Source organism: Hippocampus guttulatus, chromosome 4, assembly GCF_054856545.1.
Source record: "Hippocampus guttulatus isolate MCC_2025c chromosome 4, RoL_Hgut_1.0, whole genome shotgun sequence".
Taxonomy (NCBI): domain Eukaryota; kingdom Metazoa; phylum Chordata; class Actinopteri; order Syngnathiformes; family Syngnathidae; genus Hippocampus; species Hippocampus guttulatus.
Genome location: NC_141264.1, coordinates 17,418,494 through 17,443,343, shown reverse-complemented (window position 1 = coordinate 17,443,343; position 24,850 = coordinate 17,418,494). Strand labels below are relative to the sequence as shown.

The 24,850-nt window shown below is 40.8% G+C and overlaps 1 protein-coding gene across 8 annotated transcripts in view; it reads left to right on the top strand.

Annotated features, from left to right (window-relative positions):
* Positions 1-24,850, top strand: part of tjp1b (tight junction protein 1b) — a 69,940-nt gene that overhangs the window by 9,791 nt on the left and 35,299 nt on the right. For all 8 annotated transcript variants that reach the window (XM_086108752.1, XM_086108747.1, XM_086108749.1 and 5 more), the window contains one exon: positions 10,467-10,608. In XM_086108752.1, coding sequence (XP_085964878.1) covers positions 10,467-10,608 — 142 coding nt within the window. The remainder of the gene's footprint in view (positions 1-10,466; positions 10,609-24,850) is intronic.

The window sequence follows — 24,850 nt, the reverse complement described above, 5'->3', positions numbered from 1 at the left end:
GGCCGACTCCTCCTATGTCAAAATTTGATTAGCTTCTTTATTTATTTTTTTACAAATCTATATTATTGTTCAGTCCAACATGTGGGTGTTATTTATTTATTTATTTGGGACCAATTTTGCTAGCATCTGACGATGCCGTGTTGATGGTTAAACCAATATGCTGTTTTGGGGGTCTGTTGAAAAGTGATGATTTTGGAAGTACGAGAAATCCACCCGACGGTAGCGATATACAATTCACCATCATGTGAATAGTTATTGTCATTAGTCAAAGCCAGCCGGTCTCATCTCATGTTCCTTATAGCACAGAGTGTTTTCAGACAGCATATCATTGCCAGGCTCATTAATTTCTCTGAAAATGACAAACCGCACTGTTTCGATTTCACTTGATATTAGGCCTGCATAATTTACAGAGAAGTGCTAATGGTCTTATTTTGGGTGAAATATTTCCACACCCTTGCAGCACAGTACAGCCGTATGCCGTACTGTGACAAGTGTTTCGACAGTGTCCTAAAACGACATGAGTGTCATGATGTTGGTGTGTTGTACCTTATAATTTCTATGATGAATGAAGTTCTTGTTTGTGCACATTTTCTTTGCACTTTATTGGACACTGGCGACAAAAATAGACCTCTGGTGGATGCCCGGAGCTCTTGCCCTGTCTCACACCCCTTTTTCATCCCCCTGCTGAGAAATTAAGAATATATTGCCATTTAACCTCACAGTGCAGAGGTACCGGGTTCAATTCCAGCTCCAGCCTCCCTGTGTGGCGTTTGCATGTTCTCCCCGGGCCTGCGTGGGTTTTCTCCGGGTACTCCGATTTCCTCCCACATTCCAAAAACATGCATGGGAGGCTGATTGAACACTCTAAATTGTCCCGAGGTGTGAGTGTGAGTGCGGATGGTTGTTCGTCTCTGTGTATCTGCGATTGGCTGGCAATCGGTTAAGGGTGTCCCGCGCCTACTGCCCAAAGACGGTTGGGATAGGCTCCAGCACCCCCTGCGGCCCTTGCGAGGATAAAGTGGATCAGAAAATGGATGGATGGATAATCTTTTGAACGTGCAATGTTACCATATAGCAGATTTTTTTTAATATCACACAAACACCTTTTTGCTTTGTCACTGATAACACCAAACTGAGCATTAGACTTTTTTTTCTATTAAATATTTTTAAATGCTTAGCGTGTGTTTACCTACAGCATGATTTTTTTTTTACGGTTTCATAAAAAAAAAAAAGGTGAAGGTTTCATATTTTTTTGGTTTATATCCCTCCATGGAAAAAGTTTGGACATCCCTGAATTAAGTGAAATTGGAAAAATTTCCCATGGCTCACTGATTGGAAATCACTTCACATCTCAAACTCCATGTGAGTCAACGTGAATGTAAAATGTTCATACATCCCTTTCCTTTTCTGTGTTGTGTTTCCTTCATTATGATAAAGCAACATAAGGCATGAAACGTGGCACTCTGCTGTTTTTATTCCCACATGTACACCCCCCATTAAACATGTCCTCTGTACTCTCAGCATGTTTGTGTCTTGTCTTTCCACCACTTTGGGTCCTCATTACTCAAAACTGCAGTGATCACCTCCTCTCGCTCTCTCCCCCTGCTATGGCCTTGTGTTTACTTAAAAAGAACACACATTTCCTCTGTTTTTTTTTTCCTCTCGGGACGGAGTACCAAGGCCAGGACGTGTGTGTGGTCTGCTTAATTACTCTTATCATCTAGTTCAAAATCAAAGATGCTTAATTAGGTGTTGGCTCCATGGAAGTGAAATAGCAGGTGGCCCTCACCAACAATTGGCTACCGCAATTGTCAGAGGCAAACCGAAGCACAATGCGTGAAACAAGAGTAATACTGACTATCGGGCTTGCTGTAGAAAGGTTAGGTCCACACATCGGACATTTCATTTGGCACCCCAATCTAATGAGTTTTACATTGTCTGGACAAATCGGTGGTGACTCGAATTGAGATGTGAATTAGCCTTTTAAAATGAGTGCTGAATCAGAATTTTCAAATTCGAGTCAGAACAAGCATTGTCGCCACTATTGTCATCGAGGAATGTTTGGACGTATGTACTGTATGTTTATGCTACATTTGAGAGCAACGACCGGAGGCCTTTGCGTGTGTCGGGGAATACTGGTTTTAGCTAGCTAATAATCATTAAATTCAACTGTTAAGCAGTCAGTCAATAAAGCCCAGCTAGGCAGTGTATGTCTTTGCTATTTCACTCCTGGCATCTCAGAGCAGCATACAAAGGGCATTTGGCCACTTGGATGCTGGCCGGACCAGAGACAACAGGTTAGCTTAGTGCTAGCTAGCTGGTACGATCCATCATTTTAAACCTGTATCTGTGTGTGTGTGTGTGTGTGTGTGTGTGTGTGTGTGTGTGTGTGTGTGTGTGTGTGTGTGTGTGTGTGTGTGTGTGTGTAAAAGAGATCTGAGTCCTCCTGGCAAGTAATGGGAGGGCTTGATTTTAATCCATGTGAATCATTTTGATTTGCTTTTTTTTACATAACAAGCACTGAATAAATAAAGTTTGATTCATTGATGCAATTAGTACAATGAGTTCTGCTTTAGTGAGTAGCACAACTCTGGCTTGAAGCGCAGTGTAAATCTGTGCAGGGGCAGCCTAGACTTTGTTTTGGTATTTTCACAGACCCACACAGTTTGGCACAGTTTAAACGAGTGTTTTGCTGGCGTGACCTGCGATAGGCTGCAGCACGCCCGCGACTCTCGTGAGGAAAAGTAGATTAGAAAATGAATGGATGGATGGATGTTTTCCTGAGCATGTATAACTAAAAACATAGATCTCAGTGGTTTAATAAGTGTGAGTGTGAAAATTCTATATTCAGTAGGCTATCCTGACACAGGCCTATGACTTGTAAATGTACTGTAAAGTAATTAAATCACCATTATACAGTAACCCGCTATATATATTTATGTCGTAAATGTCGCACACAAACATGCACTGTTGCTATCACAGCAGTCAAGGGTGTTATCAGTGGCAGCTATTCATCTTATTGCCTAATCATATCCATTGTATGATCTCAACTGCTGCCTGGGGATAAGATGAGGGCTTTTTTCAGATGCCTTTCATGTCTCCCCTGTTATTGTTTGTGATGATTCACGTATCTTCCCACCAAGCATCTAATTTTATTTTAGGGAAGCCAGGCACAAAGGGCTGAATTTTTCATGCAAGCGCACGAAGGGCTCTGATCTCGTTAGATTGAAGATTTGTTACGGCGAGAGTGACAGAGAGAGGTCGCGCCAACCGATGTCAGGTGTCATGAAAGTTATGGGGTTCTGTAGCGTTCAAAGAATAATGAGCTATTTTAGTACACTACTGATTTTTTTAGAGAATCAGGGACTCCTCGTTGCAACTGATCATTATGGTAAATCTCCCTGGTCCTTTATGACATCACTATTTGAGCGAAATGTGTGGTTTCCATCCATTTCCACCACTTAAGTGTTTTGCATCACACCGTATCTGCTTCCTTAACGTCAAGGTCATGTCATTGTTTACAGCGCGACCTTTCAAAATAATCTGCATGCCACGTTCCCTTGTACTCAACCACCGCTAATAATGGATTTTGGATGGTGATGTTGATTTTTTTTCAAGAGATCTCTACTTAGCATTGGTAAATATTTCAGTTAATTTGCCGAATTGCTTTGTATTCTGAGATTGCACTCCAGTGTGACGCCGCTTGCAGCGAGGAAATTGTTTAGAGTTTAAGAGATTTCGTGAGAGAATTGAATCACAGGAACAAATAAGATCTGCAATGTCTTTTCTCAGGGATATGACACACTTGGAAAAAAAAGCACCATTTAGTAATATTAATGATAATAATCATAATCATGGGTTTTAATATTTGATGGCTCAATACCCATTTCTATTATTAGAAATTGTTCTTCAAAACAAAGCTTCAAGCTGTTTATTGCCACTCTCAAGTGAAAGTTACTGTTGTCAGTTGCCCCCATGAGAGATGCTCTGCAGCCTCGTCAGGGAAAAAGTATCCACAGTGGAATTCCTACACCCTGGATCTTGGGATACTTGCAAGCAATGTTGTATCCAAATGAAATTCTGATACGCTAAACTTGAGTTTGACTGTTTAACACAAAAAATAGGATGTACAGAAGTATGATGGAGAAGATACAACATACACACTATCACTGCTGTACTGAGTAGTCAATAGTAAGTCCATCTTAAACTGTCCCCAGGTGGCCAAGCAGCATTCAAGAGAAATTGTATGACAACTGAAGGAGAAAGTAGGGATGGGCGAGTATCGTACCAGGCATCGGTATTGGGCTGATTCTCTGCCTTATTTCAAGGTGTCGATACTCGCAACAGCGGTCGATAAGTACTGGCCGCCCTGTTATGGCCGTTTTATAATCGGGAGCTGAAGGCATATGCTATTAAGATGCATTTTATGTAAATGCATCTTAAGTAAGAAAAAGAACGTTGCCATTCATTTCATGCAATTTTAAGGGAAAATGTTGTCATATATAGGTCTTTTTTTTCTTTTTTAAATTATCTGTAATTCTTTTGCATAGTGGCACGGTGGTCGACTGGTTAGCATGTCCACCTCACAGTGCAGAGGTGCAGGGTTCAAATCTGGGTTCTTGCCTTCCTGTGTGGAGTTTGCATGTTCTCCCCGTGCTTGCGTGGCTTTTCTCCGGATACTCCGGTTTCCTCCCACATTCTATAAAAATGCATAGCAAGTTAATGGAACGCTCTAAATTGTCCCTAGGTGTGTTCGTGAGCACGAATGGTTGTCTGTCAATGTGTGCCCTGTGAATGGCTGGCAACCAGTTCAGGCTGCCGACTGCCCAAAGACAGCTGAGATAGGCCCGTGACCGCCCGCCCGTGACCCTTATGAGGATCAGCGGATTAGAAAATGGATGGATGGATAGATCTTTTGGGGGTAAATTTTCCTTTCTAACTGTATTTAATTATCTCATTACTTTGTTTTTTTATCAAGTGTAATATAGCTGGGGCCCTCCTATATATTCCGTTATTGGTGCCTTTATTGACTCATAATGCACCTACATTCTATATTCAATGCCAACTCTTATCTCCTACCTTAAAGATGGGATAAAACACACTTGGAGACAAAAGTATTTATAAAAACATGCGTACATGAATGCATTATGTAACATCTGATTGAAACAATGCCCATGGGTCAATAGAGTCAAAGCCTCCACTTCCTGCTAAGACAATCTTGTCAAGTCTCTCCACTTGATCTTGTTGACAAGACCGGGCTGCTATTTAAATGGATTGGACATAGTCTGTTCATTAATACCATCGCTTGGAATGCACTCGTCTAGCCAAAAATAAAGAAATCAAATAGAAATGTGCACTGATTTGCTCTAAAACTAAGACTGGTAATGGCGAACACATGCTCTTACCATGAGACAAGACACCTCATTCCAGCAGCACAATGAAGCACCATTTGTTTATTTAGTAAGTGCTTTGGTCAGCTTGCGAGTGAAAGCAGGGTCCGTCTGTGTGTTTCTGACATTTTTGTACAAAAAAGGTCATCTGTACTTCCCGCTCGGCAGCTGGGGAAAGAAATGCAAAATTTATTATTTGCAAGTCGCTATTGTTGTGATCCACATTTTCTTTTCATTCTCGTGTGACATGAACTCTGAATAAGCTTGTGGGTCTACAGTTGAGGGTGATTCCAGGTCAAGCGGTGCATAATGACATCATGTCTCAAAAATATCAATGACTCCGCCATGTACATGTAAAATAGGGCATAGCAAATGTTATGAATGTTCAATGCCAGCTTTTTTTTCAGACCAATGCCAATATGAATACAGTACTGTATTCATTTTTGAGTGGTGATAATGATACTGTGTACTGATACCACTCATACTTGTGATACATACAATTTCAGTTAACACAATGACGGATAATTCTGGGGACTTTTCATTCTTCCTGATGCATATGAAAACGCCAGTACAAGGGGGATATACTCAATTTCAGAATTTTTTTGGGTGGCATGATTACACGATGCTTTGAAATAAAGGTCTGCAATGTGTACTACACCATCCCTGGTAAATAGACTTTGGATGTGGGATAAATGTCAAAATGTGTTTTGTGTAATTCATATTCCATGGTCTATTCCAATATGAATAGTCCACGCTCATATTTTGGACACACAAGACACATTGTTGCAGCCCTTTTCCACAAATCATATTGATTGATTTCTCCTTTTAGATCAATGCAGTCCTTCAGGCATTAACTCTTGTGTGTCACTTTTGGAACTGGGAAAAAGTATTGACTATTCATGTAAAAAGTAAATTCAAATTTAGACTTCCAAGCTACTATTCAGAGTGAGTCATTATGTCATTCATGATTTAAATTGATTATAAGAGCATGTGACATCACTGACACGTGAGCTTTTTCAATGAAGAAACGGCAGGCTCATATTATCTGATCCCATTTTTAAGTCTTTACATAATTTCAGCCTTAATTCTTCCCTATTCCCCGGTCAAATGGTCGCCGCCGCTTCCTGTCCCGCTCATCTCTCTCAGCGTGTGGTGCTGAGATTTACACGTCCCTCTGCCCCAATGCCGTGTGTATGTGTGTGTGCGCCATGTGCTCCCCCGAAATTAGCGGAGGCACGACTCTGCTTGCCTTTGATAAAGACTGAATAGCTGCAGCTCGCTATATTAGGATTAGTCTTTGCAAACAGATGTTCCTCTTGCCTGCAGTCTTAAAACCAGATTCCCTCCCCCTGCACACAGCCAAAGATTAGCATTAACCTGACTAAATGAACTTTACACTCTGTTGCAAGCCTGCAGGGATAATACAACAAGTCGTATGCATTTATGTAACGTTTGCCTTTATTTTTAACATCTGCCTCACCAAAGAAGAGGATGAGCGTGTACTTTTAGCGATGATCGCGTGTGTCTCGTGTCCGTGCCGCTCTTCCGAATCATGATCGCTCAGCAAATTGTTACATTAGCAGTGGCAAAGATGTGAGGAATGAAGCGGAACGTTGTCTATTGACCTGCTGATTAAGCAGTAGCCGTTATTCCCCGAACTAATCGCACCCGATTGCTCCTGCAGGACGACTGACAAGAGAGGGGCAACAGAGAAGCTGCGGTGTGTGCAGCAGCTGTTTAATGCCAAGTGTGTCCCTGCTCCTTTCTTTGTAACAGCGTCAGGCGCATGCTAAACTTTATTAGCGCCCTCCATCATTACACTCTAAGATGGACAGTGCACATCTCCTTATTGATCTGTTTTCTTTTGAAGCTGATTCCTTCCTCTTTGTTCTTATGAGCTGCATAGAAGGACCCAGACGCTAATGTAGTCGTGATCACAGGGCCAAGGCGAGCTTTCATGTGTGGCGCACCTTCCAAATATCAAGTACTTTTCAGCAGCGGTAGGAATTGGTCACATGTATGTACAAGTTATAAGTACATTATTTTTGTTCAGTATAGGGCTGGGCGTAATGATACCACAGTTGGATTTTACTGTAAAATCAAACACACTCCGAAAATAAATACACACATCACGTTATTAAATACAAAACATACTTTATTTTGCAAATATCGCTAATGCTAATGCTAGCAGTGAATTCGCATTAAGAGGCTAATGGAAAATTAGCATTGAGTTGCAGGGGTGCTATTCCTTTGAATAACAAATATTCACACATAAATGCTATAGGAACATGCGCAAGCAAGTTTTTTTTTTGGAGTCTGTGAAAAAGGATTTTATGAAAGGATATTAATGAATTTCAATTGCAAGTTTCTTCTTCTAATATTTTTCTGTGTTACTAGTGTTATGGGAGGTTCTATGCTCCGAAGCTCTTCCTTCATGCCCCTCAAAAAAAAGGTCTTTCTTACATATTGCCACAGCCTCAGTGATTTTTATTTTTTTGTGATACAAGACCACAGATATTAAATTGCATTGTAGTTTAGATGACGTGACATCACAGCGGCAAAGATATATTGAAGTAATTAATTACCTTCGCCAAAGAGATTATAGTTAGCATCTCCCCGGCTTGTTTGTCTGACTGTCAGCAGGATTATACAAAAACTAGCAGGCAGCTTGATTTTCATAAATCCTGACAGGGCTGAGCATGAGTAATGGAGGAAACGGTCGCATTTTGAGCGGATCCAAACCACAGCGCACATCCAGGAATTATCTTTAGCGAGACATTTTGATGGAATGTTTACAGGCTTTAAGCGATATCACAAAGTGCGGCAAGGTGAAGAGCCCCTTTTAAAATTACTCATTCAGTCTTGACATACTGCATATAAAGAGGGGCGTGAAAATAGGGGCATTTTTAGGGATGTTATTTGAAAAAAAAACCCTGAAAACGTAAAATAGTTAGTGTATGTCTATTTTACAAACAAATTAATCATACACCAACCTATTATATACTGTACTATGTATAATATATCATATAGGGTCTCCAATACACATATATGCCATGTATGTATTATTAACGTTGTGATGGGTACATTTAATCTTAGGGGGAGGGGGTTTAAATTGTATTGAGTTGAATTACTTTTCAGATTACATTTTATGTGCAAGTATAAATGAGCATCATTTTTTTAACCTTATGCTAGACATGCATAGAGGATATTGTTCAAATGTAGCTAAGGGAGCACAAATGTCACATTTTATGCACTCCGTCATAAGTCAAATGGAAAAAAAAAACCAGGATCAATTTGTGATAATGAAGAGTAAATCAAATGACAATGGAGATTTATTTCTTTGCACATTATATCTGAGTGGACCAGTTGTTGAACCGTGTAACATTCTGCTCTTTTGTGGCCTCGAGTTTTTTGGCTGCAATCCATTTCCGAATCAACATCCAGAAAATGAGTTTGTGAATGCATAGGACAGCTCCGGGGCTGAGACAGAGTCCAAGCAGCTTTTTTTCATGTTCATGTTTGCAATCTTGTTTCGCAGAACAATCTGAGCTCGACTGTATTTGACTGCACGACTTCTTTTCCATCCAGTAAGCACCTTATCTGCCTCAAGGCAATATTGAATTAATGCAGAGAGAAAAGTGGAAGCGATGTTGTCTTTGCTCGTGCTCCGTTATTTCCTTTCTCTTATAATTTCTCATGCTGAGCCTCCAAATCCTGGAAGCTCTTCTGGGTCTTGTTGCTAATGGATATCTGGTCTGTGATACCATGACACTGTAGAAAAAATAATATGGTATATAATTACTAAAACTGCAGGTTTTTGTGAGAATGTATATCAAATTGAAGGCATAGGTCATATTTATTATGTATGACTGTCAAGTCATAATGAATGAATATGTCAAAAAGTAATTTTCTTGTTGAAAGTTGCAAACTTTAAGTTCAAGTACAGGTTCTTGTGTACAAAAAAGCATAACAGAAATACTGATTCCAAGAAAAATAAGGACAAGACTCAAACGTGCTTCCTCACAAAAGTCAAAAGGAATGTTTATTGTCAATGATATACAACAACCATTTTGCTAAAGCTGGGAAAAAACTTGCATATATGTAGTTCCCCCCTTTTATTAACTTCCAAAGTGCTCGTATTGAAAAATATACTGGACACGCTATAGAAACGATGTGTGCCGTTAGTTTTGCTAACGTTGTAAAAATGTCATTCATTTGCATTTGGCAGAGGTCATCAGACTCTAACCTAGGGGTGTCAAACTCATTTTTGTCGCGGGGCACTTTGGAGTTACATCTTCCATTGGAGGGCCGTTACGACAGTGAACCCGAATAAATGTTGAATCATTACATCATATTATTACTTGTACACATACGCACACACAAACACACGCACACACACAAAAGATGGCTCACTATTTTTTAAATTAGTCAAGTATTTGTTCAGTTAGTGTTCAAGTGAGTGTAAACCAGGTCACAAAGTTATTGCAAAATGTCACCGTTATTTTTTTGCATATGACAATTTGAGGTTTCGGGACAGATTGAAGCGAGGGTGATGGAAGTTGATTTGCTTTTGCGGGCCACATAAAATGAGGTGGCGGGCCGGATCTGGCCCCCGGGCCTTGACTTTGACACCTGTGCTCTAACCCCTCAGAACCTTCTTTTTGTCGACTGTACGTGGGTCTCCAGCAGTGCTGCGCTAGGTTTGAGGAGAAAGCCATTTGTGAAGGGTAAAACCTTTCCTACGACGACTGTCTTCTCACCATGACCCAGCTTCAGTTTGGTCAAACAAAGCCGCTATGTGTGTGAAGCTGCAGTGATTCCTGAGAGTGAATCGGTTCCCCTGCAGGGTCTTTGTGACATTAAATCCCGACGATAGATTTATTTTAAATGTCAGTTTAACCAGCAGGGTGGGCTGGAGTACTGTGCCCTTTGGACGAGCAAGAACGTCCCCACTGTGTTGTTTTCCCTTTCGGTAGCCTAAGGCCAGTTGTCCTGCTGTGATACAAAATGTATGGGATTGCTTTTTATGGTGCTCTGATGGAGGACTGTTGTTTTTATTTGTCCCTATGACCTCAGGATACACCCCAGCCCGACCGCTGGCTCCGTCACAGCCGCCTCTTCTGCGAGCACCGTTCAGGGCAAGCCGTCACTCCGCCGCATCAAGGGCCGAATTCACAGGAGCAAGAGCCTGGACAGCATCGACCTCCTGGACTCCAATGTAAGTAAACGAAGCCGGGATATTAAAATGTACCATGATAGCGTTGATTTATGTTTGTTGCAGTAAATGAATGTGTGTTATGTAATTTATCACTAGTTTGTACGTGTGTGTTGCATTTCACAGCCCATGCGATTGACTGGCGATCAGTCCAGGGTGTATCCTACCTCTCGCTCAAAAACAGCTGAGGTAGACACTAGTTATCTGTGACAATGAAGAGCATAATTGGTAGAGCTATTTAACACACTCCACTATAAAAGCCCAAAGTCCCCCCCCCCCCCACAGACAGAAATGAAAACTAGAGATTCACATGATGTCAGAAATTATAGTTTACCATTAAAGTGGTATTATGCTATCAAACATTTGCATGAAAGCTATTACAGTGGTGTGTAAAAACCCTACGTTTTATCCAGACTAACAACTATTACACTTTTGTTTTGGTCTACGGGGACCTCAAATACACATTTGAGGATCTTTATTTTGTTTTGTCCCAGCAGATGACACTGTAGAAAAAAAAACATAAATAAAAATACTTTTAATGCAAATGTTGCTGTACTTTCTAGTTGGTGCCAGATGGAAGCATTGCGCACAGAAGGTGTAAACCTCGGGGGGATAATTTGCGGTTGACAACCAAGCTAACTCTGAATTCAGCTCAACGCTCCACCTCATTAAAGTACATAAAGTAGAAGGCGGGGGAAAAAAACAGAGCTGTTTGAATTATTGATACCAGCATTGGTCAGCAATCGTGTTGAGGCCTTTGAGGATTTAAATGACTGTAAAATAAAAGATTAAAACCAGCAGTCAGCAACAAACTGCTTAAAACCGTGTTTGGAGTGATTGTGAATTGAAAAAAAAATGTTACAGTATTTCTAATACCACTTCGAGCGTTTATCGTCCCTCCCTGTAGTTTAGTAGTGGTGTGATGTGTGTGTAACAGTGTCAGAGCTTAAATCTGCTCTCTGACATGTTGATTTATTGAAATATCATAGCACTTATATTCTGACACCATACATTATTGATGTAAGAAAAACCCAACTCAGAACTATTGAGCAAAAAGGTTATTATGAGTATTCCCATTAAGCATTGTTAGGATATAATGGAGCTGAATGCTTTTAGCCTTTCATGTGTACTTAGCGAACATGAGGCCTTTTCTGAATGGGAAAGATGTAGTGGTCACAGTGTATTCTCGTTTTAGAACCCTTTAAGTGATGGTGGAGCAACACATGTAGACAGATATAGCAGTACGCACATATATTCTTTATCCTCTTCAAACAATGACTGTAAAGATCTGTGGTTTTGTTGAGTTTGGTTTGATTTTGATTTATTTTTCTTTCATGTTGTCGTATTTTCCTGCGTCCCGTTTTCATGTCATGTTGTTAGGTTTTCATCCCCACATTTTCCTTCCCACCTTTTCTCGTCAGCCCTGCTAATCGGATTCCTCCAGCCACTCGTGTCTTGTCCAGGTGTGCCTCATTGTGTCGTCATTTTGCTTGTTTTTAGTTCGCTGCTTTCTTTCAGTCTGTCGCTTCATGTGTTGCGGCAAGTTACCTTCCCCGAGTCATGTCAGGATGTTGTTATAAAGAGGGGCATGAAAATAGGGACAGTTATTTAAAAAATATATATATTTAAAAGAATCAAGTGTATGTTTTTAAAATATAAAACAACACTACAGCTCTTTGTTTGTGAAATAAGATGACATCCACCTTGCATTTCCGCAGAGCTCCAAATCACTCAGCCTCCACCTCGATCAAACCCACCAAAATCACGTTACACTACCTGCACCACAACTTAGACCTGTTTTCATCTGGTCTAAATTCTAGTGTACTTTCTGTCACCGAATTGTCCGATTGACCAGGGTGTGGAAATGAAAATGCCCTCTGTCCACCGAAACGCCCTGCATGGTGCATTGTCCCAAACACAATGAACTAGACTTGCCCCGGTACAAAAAAGATACACCACTTTTTACACCGAGCACATGTGCAGTGTTTTTAGTTATGAGTTTAACCACAAAACTAATTAAAATGTATCTCAAGGCACGACTGAATTCCAAATTGAAGTGTAGAGGCTCCAATGTATTCTGAGGAGGAGACACACCACACTGTAGCCATTTGTCTTTACATCCTGCAACTCACTGGACCCTTCAAGACGCCACTATTTCACCTGAGACTGAAGACTCATTTTAGGGCTTTTTTTTCCTTGGTGTAATTCTCAATTCAGTTCTCGTGTGTGTGTGTGTGTGTGTGTGTGGGAGGGGGTTGGGCGGGGGCATGCAAGAGGAAAAGTTGCTGACATGGCCAAACTCAAATGCAGCTGATGGAAGGAGCGGTCCACCTCACAGTGAGTGATGAGACTGCAGGATGCTGAGCTTGAGGAGCAGACCTCATTGTTTGCTATCACAACACATAAAGACATGAATTGAATTGAATTTTGCAATTTGCTGGCTATTAGAAGACATGTCGGGAGTGTTTTAATTGGAAGATTTAATTGGGCAATATTAACTCTTTGAAAATCGGCAAAGACCTTTTTTTTTTTTTGAGGGTGGGAACACATTAATACATTACAACATAAGACAAAGATAATGGCATTCAAACATTCCCTGCCCTCTCCAGTCATCCAAAAAATATATATATAATCTCATTTTCCTCTCTCTTATAAAGTCAAAAAAAGAATTACTGACTGACTGACTACTGTTGGTATTGTAAAACAATCAACTGTTCTGACTGAATTTCATATCTTTGTTGTGGTTAGCATTATATATATATATATATATATATATATTGGAATCGGCATCAAAAAAATTCAAGCCCTAGTTTTTAATAAGGCTGGTGAATGTCTTGTTTGTGAATGTGAGGTATGAATCAACGTAGGCACATAACTCCCATCAAGTATAAAATAATCAATAGCAGTTGAATACTTTGGTTTAGATCGATTGCTTTTTTTTTTTTAATTATTAATTTTCTCTCTTGATAGCCTAGGGAGGTCTTTGGCGCCTGACCCACTCCTGCTGTCATTTGTGTTGGCAAGCGGTGCGTGTGTTCACGAAGAGCTTGAATCAGATTTTAATGCTAAGGCTGCAGAAAATACATCACAGGGGGAAACCACCGTCTTTTATGCACCAGATGCCTTTGTATTTGCTGTTATTTGAAAACAGCAGCATAAACTGTGCTATTGGGCGCTTCTGGGTAATGCATTTGTATTGTGACGTGGGTTTTTTTCTGGATTCCACTAATATGACAACTATCAATAGGTACATTCTCTCTCTCTCTCTCTCATATATACTGTATGTATATATATATATATATATATATCCATCCATCCATTTTCCGAACCGCTTGATCCTCACTAGGGTCGCGGGGGGTGCTGGAGCCTATCCCAGCCATCTCCGGGCAGTAGGCGGGGGACACCCTGAATCAGTTGTCAGCCAATCGCAGGGCACACAGAGACGAACAACCATCCACGCCCACACTCACACCTAGGGACAATTTAGAGCGTCCAATCAGCCTGACATGCATGTTTTTGGAATGTGGGAGGAAACCGGAGCACCCGGAGAAAACCCACGCAGGCCCGGGGAGAACATGCAAACTCCACACAGGGAGGCCGGAGCTGGAATCGAACCCGGTACCTCTTCACTGTGAAGTCGACGTGCTAACCACTGGACTACCGGGCCTATATATATATATATATATATATATATATATATATATATATATATATATATATATATATATGTGTGTGGTCAGCTGTAAGCGCATTTTTGCTATATTTTCATGTTATCTGTTGACATGCTTATAATGCCACCACATAACGCTTTTTGTGAGCTTTGCATTTGTTTGGAAGCAACAACTTCACTGAATTTCTGAAGGAAAAGCGGCAGTATGTGGTTGTTTCAAATACATGTGTAATTCTCTTTGTCTTGTAATCTTTTTTTTTTTTTTTTGCTGCCAAGTCAATGAAAAAAAATTATTTCAGCTGCTTGAAACTTGAAAAAAATCAACTCAGGTCATTTTTATCTCAAGGCATCAATGTATGCGCTCAATTTGTCATGGTCTCTTGTCACTAATGCCTGCTCTAATGTTCTGCTTTAAGTGCATCATAGCTGCAATGGTCAGATGAAGCGATCCCCTCTAAATTACCATCCAAAAAAGCCCAATGTAAGCATTTATTCACCGCTCAGTCAGAGTCAGAAAGTGCTGCAGATGCATTTGCGGGGAGTGCGGCTGCAGCCGACCGAGCCAATCTGCATATTCAAGACTCGTCGGACGGAGGTTTTCCCATGTGATGAAGGTGTGTGAGGGTGAATCTGAGTGTGACGTGCCATGCACAAGGATTGTGGAAAGCAAGAGGGGAGGAGCTGGGAGCACCGGGAGGAGGTGGGAGCGAGAGATTTCTCTAGAGGAGGCTTTATTGAAAGGTGGGAGCGAGGGAGGGAGCAAGGGGGACATTCTGTGATTGAAGGAGCGCATGATTTTCTCGAGGTGAGACAGGACTGTTGCGTAAGAACAGTCAGAGAATGGATGTGGGGGTTTTTTTCATGAGCGCAGAGGGATGGTTGGAGGGTCGGTATGTTTAAAAAAAAAAAGAAAGAAAATAGGCGGAGTTGGCCATCCGTGATGCATGCAAAGGTTGCGTGTGGGAGCTCAGGCTGCTCGGAGGGGACGGCAGATGTTGCTAACGTTTCTGGAGGCTACGACTCAGGGGCAAGGCCTGTCTATTATGTGTCCTCCGATGGGACATATGGCAGGTCACTGAAGGCACTCCGTGTGCTTACAATACCGTCCATCATGTCACAATATGTTGACTTTACAGCATTCTTTACATGCGATTTGAATAAAGCAATGATGGAACGCACCTTCGGATTCAGAAGGGGTTCTTTTTTCTTTACTGCATGTCTTGCAAATTTTCTCCAGATTGACTTTTAAAAGTGATATAGTCTGCCTCATATTCATTCATTTATTCCCAACTGGTATTTCACTACATTTCATAAATTTTCTCTCGGCCACCCTGCCTTGAGTACATTTGAATGTTGGATTTTATTTTTTTTATTTTTATTTTTTACCCAATCAGATTTCAGCCTCTGCGTGTTGCCATGCTACTCTAGTCTGCCCATGGTCTTCAGAATTGCCATTGTACTTACTGGTTCATGTTACTTAAATCGTAATACCAATACGTCAAATTAAATCCGTTCTCTGATTGGCTGTTCCGAGCAAAACTTGTTCCACCCAAATTCGACTGTCAGAAACTTCTTTTCTTCTCTTGCACACCTTAAATAATCAGCATCTCTGGTTCTTTGAATCATTTGTCATGTGTTGGACCAACATTGATTCTGAACAGCACCCGATGATGTACGTGGCACAGTTGTGTCCTGTTGTTTCGTTTTTGTATATTATTGGTGGTTTCTGTAAATTGACATGATAACGAACGGTAGTGTTGTTTTTTTTAAAGTGGAGGTACTGTACGGAAATGTGGACATTGCTGTTTTTTTTTAAATGCCCCAACAGTCATGAAAACAATGTATATGTTAATTAATAATGAATGAATGGTTATTCATTTTGTCAGGTTACTGCAAATGAACCCTTTGTACAGCGACATATAAATTGTTAGAGAAAGGGCGAAAAAAAATTGGCACTAGACAGTGAGTACTGTAGTTTTCCTTGTTCGTAAACTGCTTAAGTGGTTATTGCGCAGCCAATGTAGTACGTTTTTTTTATACTGTATTTAAATGCATAAATATGGACATTTAAGATCATTTCTGAATTTGCTTTCCCAAGTACAGGAATCTCGTCCATAGTTTATTCCTTCAAGGATTGAGCCAGAGGATTATAACCAGGGGAGCCTTCCCTTGTCGGGGGCAGATTGGAGACAAATGCGGCATTCTCATTTGTTTTCACGGTCAGGATTTTGTTTCTCATACACAACAAATCATGATATTAGAGAAGACAAGAAACCACATAAATCCCAAACAACTGTATTGTCTTACACGGTTGATTTATAACAACATGGCAGAGCTCATCAGATTGGTGGGAATGTGGCGCTAAAACAACATCACGTAATATGTTCCATTACCCACACGAGCATGCTTCTACTTCTGTCCCACAACATCCTCTTATTCTGATTTGAGATTTTCAACAAGTGCTCCTTGATTTTAACAGTCCAACAGATCCCATTTGAGCACTCAAGTGTCAGGTCAAGTGAAGGGCAAGCAGCTGGATGACGTAATGTTTGTGGGAATGAAGATGGTGGTCACGGTGGGCAAGTTGAGCGTGACGAGTGAAGCACGAGGAAGGTTGTGCTAAGACCACCTAATCAATCACTGCGCTTGATGCTCAGTCATTGCTCCTCTGTGGATTACGATGGGTTGATGATCATGACACGAACGCACTTTTTGCTGCGGTCAAATAAAGAAGCATAAATCTTTTCATGTTGGTTTGACAACCAATCCATAAAATGAAATATACTGTAAATGTCATATCATTTCATGGGTAATCGTTGGCATGAATATGATATACAATACTTTGCAAAAGATTTGTTCTATCGATGCTTTAATGAGCATATACTGTCTTGACTAGTTACTTCTGAATGCCTTAATTAGAAAAGAACCAAGAAAACATTCAAAACATAAAAAAAGTACAATTGGCTACATTGACAAATAATTTGGCTAGTGACCCTGCATTAAATATTATTTAATCAAAGAAAATATAATAAGATCAAAATATATTTTTTAAGTATTTGGTAATAGTTTGCATCCCTCCAATGAAAAAAAAGTGGAATGATTTGGAAAAATTTGATTCGATGCACTCACATTTTTTACCTCAAAACAACTTTGCCAATACAAAGCGCGTGCGTCCATGCTGTGCATTCTCAAGGCATGTCTCCTTTGTTGCTACTGAGAGTGTACATCATGCAGCGTGCATGTGTCGCTGGACATGTGTGTTGATGCCTAAGGAGGCAACCATATGCTGTTTAGACGCAGGAGCTCCCATCCTGTTAGACCAGCGGGGAAGGAAGCCCGACTCCTCGCTGCGTTGCTTCACACGACTTTGATTGTGCACTGTGTTGAAATCACGCAAATCGCCTTCGCCCCTTTTCATGCATGTTTTCCCACCGCTCCACCTTCAAATAGATTTGCTCTCTTGATATGGGGCAGCCCGCAGGACATCTTATATATCAGCGCAAGTCCTGCAGAGGGCAGAGTTTTACTTACACGATGCTGAAGAGCACCCTGAGATGTCTACATGGCACAGGCGATGTCTTAAAGGACGTTCAGCCATAAAGGCATGATAGTGTCCTAATACTATATAATTCATTCTCAATAAAATGGGTGTAAAGTGTCCAAGAAATAGAAATTTAAACGACAGAGTCTTGGCAGGAATCTTGCTCCGGTTGGATTTTGGATTCATAAATTATTTAATACAGTCTACATTTTTTTTTTGCCGACTTATACTTTCTTCTTTCTGCAGTATATTTGCTTTTTTTTTTCTTCCAAATTTACTATTCTTATTACTTACCATGGCCTGCCACAATGCCGCTGACCACCAAAATGAGGCATTTTCCACAGAAATAAAAGCCGATAAGCAAATGAAAGCCACCCCAGTGGCAATTTAAAAGTGTAGTTAACATCAGGCGGCTGTTTCACTAACAATAGATTTTAGGAGTCTTCCCAATGAGTCTTCCTGTATTTTATGATGAGGGTCTCAGTAAACGTAGTCAGTAAATATACATAATCGATCTCCTGTCATTATTTACAGCTGTCAGTTAATTAATTGCCGCTTTGAAAGTTGTTATTCACCCCTAAGGAACTGAGCATCATGTTAAATTCATGCGCTACGTGGCCTTGTTGGTTGATGTGTTCGGAACCAAAACAACTCAACGCAACCTTTTCCTTTCTGGAGACCTCAATGGCCATCCATGCATTGACATTAACTGATTGGAATTGTTGTTATTAGCTTAGCAAGGATAAACATACTTTGGGTGATTGCTTCTTTGTTAGCGCACATGAGGCCCTGGTTGGATCGGCTGAGATTTTATTTGGGATGTCTGCACTCACAGCATAGGCTGGTGTCACATGATCCTCAGGCTGCCGATGTGAGGTTTTGTCAAGTCACCTGATCAGTCCGAGCTGTCAGCTGTTGCTTTCTGGGGAGGGGGGGGGGGGGGGATTATAGGTCACATCTGGGAGAAGACTAAAGTCGTCGATGCATTGCTTCTGAATTTAGCTTTGAAATGCATGAGTCACTAAATCTGGATTTGTGCTTTCAAATGTCGTCACGTTTTGATGATGTTCGCTTTGCATTTGCTTTATCAACCATCATTTGGCATGATCAGCAACGAATGATATTTTATAAAGACAATTAGCACCTGCTAAGCTTTGAATAGCTTCAATGTAGTGCCTCGTTTCACAAGCTGTGTACCATAGTTGTGTCTAACTTCCCTGGTTCCAATGTACAGTCAGGTTCATAAATATTGGGACATCCACACGCTCCTCATCTGTTTTGGCTCTAAACATGACCACAGCGGATTTGAAATGAAACAAAACAATATTGTGCTTTAACTGCAGATGCTTCACTTTAATTTGAGGCTCTTCACATCCAAATCAGGTGGAGTGTAGGGATTACAACGTGTATGTATGTCTCCCGTGTTGAAGGGAGGACAAAAAAAATTAAGAATCAGAAATCAGACGTTCACTTTTTAATACCTGGTTGGAAATATTTTAGTCAGTTACAGCCTGTAGTCATTGAGGATGGCTATCGTCTCTGGTGATGCTCTGCCAGGCCTCTTAATGTAAATGTCTTCAGTTCCTTCTTGTTCTTGATTCATTTTCTTGGTGTATGATTTGCATTCCATTCGCACGGCCGTAACCGGAATAACCCAGTATTGGACATCGCTCAACTGCTCTGCACTTTAACATCGTATCTCGAGACAAAGGGAATTACTCAAACTGTGCACTTCTGTCAATTAGTAGAATACACAACACTACATATCGAGAAATTTTTATTTGTGCAGCTGGAGTGTAATCTATTGATTTGAAATGTGATTGAAAGGTGTGTTGATTTATTAATTTCTTTTTGTTTTGTTTTGAAGAGCACTCAAATGCTTTAAAATCCAATATTGGATCGACTTAGACGAAAAGGCTGGCCACCAAGACCAAGACGTGTTTCCGCTGCATTTTCACAGCTGTTCGTCCTCAACGCCAAGGGCACGTTTCATCTTCCGACCCACAGAGTCACCGTTTGATAAGTGCTTTTTTTATTGCTGACTTTACAAGGCGGCTTATGCTTCCTAGATCGTGGACCCCTATCTGTTTCTCAGCGTGGGATGCATTATGAAGGCTTGAGAAAGACATTTTCGCCCTGAAGTTACAGGCTTGTGTGTCAAGCCAGGAGGGTGATTTTGATGCAAGAGGTCAAACATCGAGCAAGGACAACAGAGAAATGTACTCAGGCCAAAAGCGCACCTATATGTGGTTGATATATTGTACGCCAAGTTACTGTATCTTGCATTTTTACTACTTCTACGTCACAAATGGACAGATGCATTTATTTCCCCCTGCCGCAGTGCTATGTTTAAACAGCGGCCATGTTATTCGATAGCCGCACCCATTCGAGCTCATAGGTAGCCACACCAATCTTTGCTTAGCGCGCTGTTTTCTTGACCTGTGCCGCGAGGAGGTGACACGTTCACCATCGGGGGCAGCACGCTCAAAAAGCCGACATGCGGAGAATTTTTAATTTGCCCCCTTATTTTTTTTCCGCTCGTGCAATTCGGCCCAGCAAGTTTGGGTTGGGATCTAAATGGTGATGCAGAGAGAGGCTAACGTTGTGTTTGCACGGCATGTGAAACTCCCTCTGTGCTGTCAGAGCCAGTGAGGCAGTGTGTAGCTTGAGCAGAGGGTATTTCAAGGGCTTCAAGAGAGGAAAGATAAAGCGGCGTTAAGCTCACGTCAAAGCTGTGCAGACTCTGAAAAGTTTGCTTTTATGCATTTCCACAGGGCACTTTCTGCTCCAGTACTTCGGCTGTGCTGCATGATAACAGATGATCATTTTGAGCCATTGGTCTTGCACAGTGACACTATCCCCCTCCGTGGCCCAAGGTGTGCCTATTCAAACTGCTGAAGGGTGCAGACCGAAAGACATGAATTATGCTCCCTTCCAATATAGCCATTGTGATTTAATAGGCGACTATTTTTTGGGGGGTCCTTTTGCCAGGTGTTTTTAACAAACGCAAGCAATACATTAATCTGCATTACAATATTACACAGACATGTAATAGAATAGAAAAGAATAGAAAAGTGCTGACAGAAGCGATTTTCTGTTGTCGACCGAACCGTCACTAAAAGCAAAGACAAAGGGCAGTTTGGGGAGGGGAAGCAGGAGAAGCAGCAGAAATCATATACAGTACATATTTGTGTGTGTGTGTGTGTGTGTGTAAAGTGGTCCAAACTGTAAACAAGTAAAATTGTGTGTTGTTACCTTTCTAAACGTTTTTTTACTGGCAGTCCTAAAATAGCGTTGACAAAGTATAATTTATAGCCATGACGGAAGCGCAGTTAAAATAACAATGATGGTGTGATGGCGTAGCGACTGATGGACTGGGCCAGCCTGACTAATGATGGACTGATGACGACGGACGAGCAGGCCGGTCGCTTGTGAATGATGTTTACCGACGCACTTGCCCCCCCCCCCCCCCCCCCCCGTTATGAAATGTTCACGACGGTAACTTCCAATCAAATGCGGCGTAAACATAAATCAGTAAGTCGTACGTTAGATTACAATAATGCAAACACATTTGTGGCTTTATGACTTCAACTTTTCATGTTTCATGGAACAATGATATGTAAACATAGGCCGTACTTTTTAAGCACTGAACGTATCTAGAGACTGTATGAATATAATGCTTATATAAAAAAAAATAATAATAATAAATCCTACTGACCTACTGAAATGAACTATGATTTTTTTGTCAGGTTGGTCCAATTTGACACTCAAGAATAAAACACAAGGAGGAGACAGGAGACTCAATTCAGGTACCAGGAGGGAACGAGGAGAAGCGTTCGGTTTCAGTTCTCCGCACGTAACCCTAACGATCTCCCCTCTCACCTCCTCATTTATTGGGAAAGCTACTACATAGGTGTGTCCAACCTAAAGGGTGGGGGCTGTTGAACACACACTGAACTTGTTTGACTATGTGTGTGTATGTGAGTGCAAATTACGTACATGTGTGCAATTGTCACAAAAAGATCACGCCGCAGCTGGTGTTGATGGCTCCATTCACCGTTCACCCTTGCTCACTGTTTAGTCTTAACACTTATCTCTTCCCAACCACGTCCTCGGAAAGGTGGTTGCGTCCCTAAACTTCCACACAGTGCACCAAGCATTCTTGATTATAAAAGTGAGTATATAATGGATAGAATGTGAGTACATAATAAAGAATGTATCTTTATTAAAAGCAGAAGCGTTCTTCATTGCAGGCATAGTCAATTAATGATTGCAAGCATAAGCGTTCTTCTTTGCAAGCATAATCAATTTATCATGTCAGGCATAAGCGAATGTATGATGACTAAAAAGAATCAATCCAACATTTTTCTCCAAAGTGCATTCTCCTACATTGCCATGTCTTTTGGAATTTGAATAACTGTGCAACCCTACTTGTACATTATATCCTTGTGTTGATCCTATGTTGTTTCTCCACAGGATATCAAAAAGACTGCCTTTTGTTTATCAAATTCAAATGACCTTGGCCAACTCGCATTCTTCCCTCCAAGACAACCCCCCCCCCCCCCCCCACCCTTCGCTCCTTGTTATCCTCCAGTGAAGTCTCCGGCAAGTCTGCTTACGTCAGCAACATTGCAGGACCTTTGTGCTCCCCCAGCATTAGATTCAACTGCTGCTACGCCCCCACCCCCCAGGTGCTCACATTAGTGCCAGAGGTAGAGGTTACGGGAGCGGTCATTCAATTTCCAATTGTGATAAAAAAAAAACAATAGTGGGTGCTGCAGAGAAAGGGGTACGGTACTTCTGGAGATGCCGCTCCAGTACGTAAAAGGAAGGTTTGGTGCAGTGCACAATTTACATTTCACTGTATATTGATTAAATCTTTATACGGCACGGAAAGCTGTATTATGCACCGTGACAGTGGGGTGGATTTTAGAGCTGTCATCTCTGCATGTAATTACATCTCCATCTGAAACATACATGAAAAACTGCATTGAATAAAAGCCAAAATTTTTCATTGTACTGAGATTTCATTCAGTATTCATGTGCGTCCAACACATAAGAAAAATCAGCAGATGTTGATGCTTCATTGTATGCACTGTAAAAAATAACCCAAATTGGGTGCTGGGTGTGAAAGGGAACGAGCCAATGCTGGGTTATTCATACCCCATGCATTGAGTTGAGGATTTGATCGAGCACATTGGGTCAGATTTTGATCCAACAATAGGGGAAAAACTATGAAATTGGCTAACAGCTTCTCAGTATAACGGCGATTAAAAATTCTATTTGCACTTCTTGACATAGCTCAACCATTTTGTCAAGGCGTGTGACCTGCAATGGCTGGGAATCAGCATTGTGCCTTGCTAAGGGACCTGACTGGATGTTACCTACCCTGACCAGGATTTGAACTGAAATGATCACGTCTAAAGACAGCAGCGTTACCCAGCGGAAATGTTACATTCAATTTAAAAGTGCTTAGTGTTGAAAATGGCTGCCAGGTTCAGCAGTTCACCCCATCTCCAAACCCCCTCCACCCCTCCAAAATAAAAAAATAAATCCCCAAATCCAATACTCAACCCAATCTGCTGGTTAAAAAGAATTAACCCATCTATGGGTAAAAGCTTTTTCTTAATTCATTCTCCGTAACGCTTCTCCTCGAAATCCGCAGCTACCCCAGCGAGTGGGATAGAACAAGCCAGCATTTTTTAATGTGTGTTTGCGCTTACCTTTATGATACCAAGAACAGATGCTGGACAAGTTTACACGAGTAAATAAAGCGCAAGCTTGTTTTGGCACGAGAGCAACATTGCGCCATTATCATGACAAACTTGATATATGCTCTGCCTCCCGTACATCAATTTATAAGATCTCTAATTAGGAGGCTTAGAAACATGATTCCTAAACGTAATGCAACATCTTAGGTATGTGTCTTTCAGAGGCAGCTCTTCTTATCCACCTCTGATAGGTCACATTTGGTAAAGCACTTCCTTTATGTGCATAATATTGAAGTCATTCTCAGGAAAATTGATTCTGTTTATGAATCACTTGCTTGATTATGTCATCAGACAAATATTTATTCTTTTTTGGCATAGTAATATAATAATCACGTAATCTCTGAATTTGGTATGATTCTTAAAATAAAGAGCCTACGATACGGACATCATAAACAGGGTATCACAAAAATGTCATCCAAATATTTAAAAAAAAAATCAAGCTTTACAGTACATCCCACTAAAAATATCAGTTCTTAAGCTTGCGAAAACTTTGTGTGTGGGTGCCAGTCAAGAAAATCTGTCCCTTATCTGTTGGTACACTGGCAAGTGGTTATATTAGAGAGCTTTTATGACTGGAATGACCTGGGCGGAACTATCTATGAAGAAATTTACATTCATTTCAATATGTCCTAAAGATTTTGATATGTAAATGTTTTATTTTTCAACAACCTCATTAGTTTGCCTAGGACGATGATACTACCAACTGTATCATCACATGTCCCGCAGGAAGTTTCACTTCATGTGTGAAAAACTATACATTATCTGTAGGCCGATGGGGGAGGGTTGTCTTTATTTACGTCTTTTTTACACCGAGTCGTCATTCGCGGAGGTAGAAAAAAACGAGACTATTTTGACCACTTAAGGAATTGCAAACAGAGATATGTTTTTAAAAATAGGAAGTAGAATGTCGTCAGAAAACTTGGAACGATCTGTATTTTGATACAGAGTACCGCGTATGGATGCTGTTGTAAAACAGCTCGAGCTGGATGCATCCGCATCCATTCGTTTTCATACCAATAGAAGACGTGATTATTATTATTATTTTTTTTTTTTCATAAGGTAGATAAAAAAAGAAAGAAATCAATCTTCATACAACACAGTTATTATGTTCAAGGGAGTAGGAAGAAGTAAAAAACGTATCTAGTCCTACCCCGTTATGTGATTGTATCTAATAAATCATTTTTATATCAATCAGAAAAGAAAAAAGTAAGAAGAAAGAAGTCTCCATTAAGGCTCATACTTTACCCTTAACCGTGATATTTT